We start from the raw sequence: 6,000 nt of genomic DNA on the forward strand, positions 1-6,000 counted from the left end.
GTTTAAAAGCTCAAAAGGTTATATCTTTAAACTAAAATAAAATCTTCTTGTTTCAGAATTATAATCCTTTATTTCAGAATGGCCAGAAATGTGAATTAAAAACTATCATAGTAAAAGTAAACTGCTTAAAGCCATAGTATTGAGCCTGCAAAGATTTGTTTTAATGCCGGTGGGAATGGAGTATGGGATTTGGTTTCACATAGTACTTATAAGGTGCCTTCTTGGAATTTATCTCATTTTATAGGGTTTAATAATTACAGTACATTACCAAAAATATTAAAACTCTAGTTTGCCGGACTTCAGAGTTACATGCAAATGAAATTTGTGAATTAAGGTAATTTTTAACACATGCGATTATTGTACCTACCTATTGATGGTACTGTTCACAATATATTAGAACCACTAATCTATTTCATTAAAAGATTTTTTAACCATTGAAGTTAAGGCTTGGGATTTGAGAGGTTTTTTTTTTAAAATAAAAACTTAATTTTTGATACCAATTTAAATGAGTGTTCCTGCATTCTCCTTTGTTGTGTAGTAGATTTATAATGTTAAAGGTCTTGTTGAAAAAAATGCTTGGTCTTTATTTAGCTATACTAAGCCAGTTTATTAGGCACATGTTATATTTATTGATTGCAGTGTTTTTTCTAACCTTCTTTGTTTCATAATTGGACCAATTGCAGATTTAAACTTATCAAAAATTACAAAGTCACACCCTATTCCAGGGAGCCAACTAACTGGACTTGTTCCACACAATCACAGCCATGTAAAACAAGTGAAGCTTACATGTGGAAAAAGGAAAAAAACCACCTTCTCACATTGTCAAATCAAATTTGTATATTTAGTATGATCATACACCACAATACATTGGGTTTCGTTATAACTTATAGTTAGAGAAATAAGGACATTTTAATTCAACTCAAAATTTCGTGACCTGTCTTTGTGTACCTACCATATAAACTTACGTCTTTGTAGATTTGTACACGCATGGTTTACGACGCTTTTTATGAGTGTGTCAGTGTCTTTACGTCTGTAAAGTGGCCCTATTACATGAACTAGGTATAACGGAATAAGCGGACGGATTCGGAAGACCGCATTTTGAATGGCCGCGGTACGTTATGGTGTATTTCTACAACCGGACGTATTGGCGACCATCCGCGCCCGTGGGTGACATCATCCTTTAGATCCAGATAACGAGCAATTGAAATATGTCACGCCCAAAATATATCGCTATCAGCCTTCAAAATAGCAATACATTCAATACACGATTCAATACGAGCTAATGTTTAAATCATAGCGAAACTTGCAGCATCTAATTTTAAGATAAGATGTCGGAAGGAAACGTGAAAAATGCGGTAATTTAGCCGCGTCGACCGCCAATCGTCCAGAAATATGTCGAGTTACTCATTATGCAGCAGCGCGGCTATAAAAAACGACCCATTTTGATGTACGGTCGGCCAAACCACACCCTAGTTCGGACGTAAGAACGGGCGGCGCCGGTGTTATATCCTATTGGATTTGACCTTATTAACGATTGATGAAGAAGAATACATGCAATACATACCGGCTAATGGCTTCCAAGAGGCGATATGACGATTTTTTGTCACCGCACAAACCACTTCACTATACTGTAGCGGTATTTCACACTAAGCACACTTTCAACATAATCTCCCGTAGGATGGCGAACACTAACGTTCCCTCTTGTTTTATTGCACTAGCACCACAGACATTACGCGTGGAAGCGTTATTTCTATTTTTCGAACGTGAAATAGAGTCCGTCTGTTCACACCGCTACCGTAAATCGATGTCGATTGCCGAAGTTTCGTTTCGATACCGCGGCCGCAGCGTCGTCGCTGGCGTCGGCTGTCGTTGCGAATCTATGGAGTTATCCTTTCTTGCCATCAGATGGCGCTAGCAGCAAATGTTGCCAGGACCTGTGGTCCATATACCCTGAAAGATACCCAGTTTTTTTTTAAACTTATTTATGTTAGTATATCGGCCTTTTGTATAATGTGTCTATAATTTTGTCAGAAAATATAACTATTATTTTATTGCATAACTTAGTCATACATAGATTTGTAAGTTTTAATTTATTATTAAGTAGGACTTATTTGTAAATGACCACTTTTATAATAATATCTAGCTGCCCTTTAACTTCGTCCACGTTTCGGTATGTCACAAAATCCGTCAGTATCGTCTGTTTACTCAGGGTTTGTTTTCGGGTAACAAATTGATTAAATTAAAAAGGAATTTGCAGGTACGTAATCAATTTTTGTAAGGGGATTAAAATCATGACAGGAATGCCACCTTCTTTCGATTGTACCCGTGTTTTGATTGAGAATTGAAAGCGGTAACTGTGACTTAACTATAATGGTTAGACATATAGCCTTGCACACGTTTTTTGTCAGCAATACTTGTTACTACTTCTAACGTGTAATACATTAATTTTATCTGTCGTCAATAATTTTGCAGAACACAATGAATTTTGTCTGATTTCTTTTTTCGAACTATTGGACAAATTTATTACCTTAAAAAGTTGGTAATGCTTCTGTAAAACACCGTAATACCGTTCCATTATATGTTAATATTAAGATAACTTATACATATTATTCCAATTAAACTTAATTTATATATTTAACAAAAAAACTGAAGGAATTTAACAAATTTTATAATTTATTATTTAACTTTTATATAATTAAAAATGCAGATAAGGAACCGAACGTATTTTATTACGTTTCATTCTGCGTAAATTAAATTTTTTATGAGTTTTGAATTCAAATAAAATTTTCAATGTAATTTGTTTTAAGTACACAATTTATCAATATCATTATTTATCTATACAATACGCAGTATTACATTACAACCTAAAATATAATTCTGCCAAAAGATTAACATTATTTAAGATTTCTTAAGGTATGTTAAAAATCACATGCGGGTAACGAAACGCATTTGAACGTTGCGTCGTTACAAAAATGTCAAAAAAAAAACGCATTTTCAAACAAAATGGCGATCGTTTAGGTTGTGTGTTACCGTTTTATTTTTTTTGTTTTTACAAATTTACACGCCTGTTGACTCGACGTTGAGGTAAATATTGCTCTATTTATTAAGATCGATGATTTTATGTCAGGGTTTATTTTTTTTTTTTACGATTTTTGTTATTTGAACAGTTAAAATGGGTCGCTCGCCGAGCCCCAGGCGGCGTGACGACAGGCGAGACCGTCGGGACCGCGATCGAGATAGAGGCGAAAGGCGGAGGCAGAGGACCCGGTCACGCTCGCGATCTCTTGACCGCCGAAGACGGTCCCCGGAGCGTCGAAGATCCCCGTCGCCAAGAAGACGACGATCTCGCTCCATATCTCCTACGCCAACATCGTCCTTCGTGCCGAAACCTAAGAAGAACTTCGGCGAGCGACCAATTGTAACCCCGGCCGATTTGGAGGGAAAAACCCCCGAGGAGCAGGAAATGCTTAAAGTCATGGGTTTCTGCGGCTTCGACACAACTAAAGGTAAGAAAATCGACGGTAACGTCGAAGGTGACGTGCACGTTGTTTTAAAAAGAAAATACAGGCAGTACATGAACAGGAAAGGCGGGTTTAACAGGCCGTTGGATTTTGTAGCGTAACTGTAATGCACAACCTATTTATGCGACGCTGGATAGACCTGCAGGGTCGTTGTGATACTAGTTGTTTAAAGCTTGTTACGTGAACCCATTGTTACCTCACAAGAGTATAGTTTAAATGTTACATTTCTTAATGTAATTATTGTTTCATACATCAACGCAAACTGTTTTGGTCAATATTTTAGTCATAGACTTATTTTGATATAATGGAAGTAACAGAAGAACTGTGCTAAAAGTACTTGGGATGGACCAATCTGTGTTCTTTCTTTCTGCAATTCTACAGCAGTAATCCATTTTGACATGATATTAAGCATTCATATGTAAAGAAAAATAATAAAAATTGATAATACCTCCAAGTGTAGGTAAAAACACTAATAAAAATAATAAAATCATATGTAAAGAGTGTAAAATTTTGCATATTTTAAAAACTGAACTAGTATAAAAAGAGTAATTCCAATTTCAATCAATAATAAAGGTTCTCATTTGTCTGTGATTAAAACATTGATCTTAGCTTTTGCTTGTCTCACAGCTTTCTCTGCCACCCACTGATTAAAATCCAGTTAAGTATACAATGATCTAAACTCATAGAAATGGTCAAGAGACAACAGTCTGAGATTGAAAATTTATTATTGAATAGCTAAACAAAATAACCTTTTTATCTGACAACTTCTAAAGCTTTAAAATGAATCTCTATAAATAACTGTCAAGAGTTGCTTTATTAAATGGAGTCTAGAACTCAAAATTTGGCATGTTACACTTGTACTCAGAAATACTACTATACAATTGCAAAATGTACAGTGTGAAATGTACACTTTTCCAACACAAATTTCCAAAACAATTTACTGGTGGAACCTGCACTCAAGTGAACAGAACATCTGGGAGACCTCAATTTCATGTTCACACATACATATTCAACTGGATTTTAGTTATCGGACGGGTCGGAGTCATTTTCAAAACCAAAAATATATTTGACTAGGCAATGTACAAAATACTTCACGTTAAACAAGCTTTAAGAACATTTTTACTTAGTATTAAGCGTTATACTGTTTCCATTTTTGAAACTCCAATGTTTTTTTTTGAGCTTTGGCTGTGACGTTATAGGGCAGTAATATGGAATTGGGCAGGGAAATATCCTATTGACATTGCCTATTTCAGTTATCTAGTCTCTTTCTGCAGGTTTGACGATTTTACTTTTTATCAAATTTACCACAATATGATGTATTATATTTTACTTTGAAAGATCGAAAAATCTGCTTTCACAGGCTATATAAACGCAGTTTTAAGTGCGAATTTATCCTGTCTTTTCTAGTACCAAGTCATTAAAACTAAGTGAGTATAGAATAAAAACAAAAGTCACGAAAAGCCTAAATTTGTTACAGCCGAAACTCAAGATATTATATTTTGCCACATAACTTACCTGGTGTACATAGTTTGACATGCAATGCTTATTATACAATTGATGATTTTCATATTGGCCATCAAAAAATAGCACTTTTATAATTATATCATATTATTGGTCATCTAAAATCAATATGACTGTCCAAAATAATAATAATTTAATGCACTAAACATTTGTAATCCTATAAATTATTATTTATTACATTTAAATGGCAAATTTAAGTTTTGCTTAATAGAAATGCCAAATGCATGGCTAAAATAACTCAATGCATCCAAATGTAACTGTGAATTCTTTATTTTTACTTATAAGTATCTTACCAGATTGACATGAACAAGTAAGTATTAATTTTGACTTAAACTTGTATGCCAACATGAAAATTACCAGTTTTACCAAAAATATTTCAAAATTACTGTATGTGTGGCAGAACTTAGTAAGTAAGTTAGTTTTAAGTCCGTTATTACAGTGCCCGCGCGCAGCCCACGCCCGCGCGGGTTTTGTCCAAGCGCTCAGCGCACCAAGAAGTCTCTAGAAGTTAGTTTGGAAGCAATATTTACACGGTTTGTGAAGTTACCGCCATATACTATAGGAAAATTTGTGTTCTACAACTCAACAGACTTTTTTACAAGATCTTTTACTATACCATAGATCTGCTACATATTTACAAGTTTTACTTATATTTACAAGAATTTAATATTTGTTATTCAAGTAAAATAAATGTTAAGCCAGTAATTTTATTGGTAAAGTATTTAATTGTTTAATATCTTAGTTTTGTTCTAATCAACCTTTTATTAATTCAGTTGTATTTTAATGAGTGATAAATTATATATATTATTAATTCACTAAATATTTATAACCTAAAAAGTTATATTAGTGAAAATATAATCCCTTGAGACGTTAACCAACTTTGGTCTTTGTGTCTGGATGGCTGCAGTTGTCAGGCTTGCAGAAGCAGGCTGCTTGCATACAGTCAATATTGTTAACA

At 34.1% G+C, this 6,000-nt stretch overlaps 2 protein-coding genes across 9 annotated transcripts in view; one reads left to right on the forward strand and one right to left on the reverse strand.

Annotated features, from left to right (window-relative positions):
• Positions 1–1,866, reverse strand: part of LOC120635408 (protein hu-li tai shao) — a 113,042-nt gene extending 111,176 nt beyond the window's left edge. For all 8 annotated transcript variants that reach the window (XM_039906424.1, XM_039906421.1, XM_039906423.1 and 5 more), the window contains exon 1: positions 1,565–1,866. The gene's annotated coding sequence lies outside the window, so the exon portion shown is untranslated. The remainder of the gene's footprint in view (positions 1–1,564) is intronic.
• Positions 1,867–3,010: 1,144 nt separating this feature from the next.
• Positions 3,011–4,224, forward strand: LOC120635135 (U4/U6.U5 small nuclear ribonucleoprotein 27 kDa protein-like). The gene is made up of 2 exons (XM_039906066.1): positions 3,011–3,084; positions 3,168–4,224. Exon 2 carries the CDS (start codon positions 3,173–3,175, stop codon positions 3,620–3,622), a length of 450 nt encoding a protein of 149 aa, XP_039762000.1. The 5' UTR covers positions 3,011–3,084; positions 3,168–3,172; the 3' UTR covers positions 3,623–4,224.
• Positions 4,225–6,000: the final 1,776 nt, after the last annotated feature.

Source organism: Pararge aegeria, chromosome 26 (genome assembly GCF_905163445.1).
Source record: "Pararge aegeria chromosome 26, ilParAegt1.1, whole genome shotgun sequence".
Lineage (NCBI taxonomy): Eukaryota > Metazoa > Arthropoda > Insecta > Lepidoptera > Nymphalidae > Pararge > Pararge aegeria.

What these genes read in the sequence shown, in the direction of transcription:
- LOC120635135 (XM_039906066.1), top strand. Translation starts at nt 3,173, where the DNA reads ATGGGTCGCTCGCCGAGCCCCAGGCGGCGTGACGACAGGCGAGACCGT.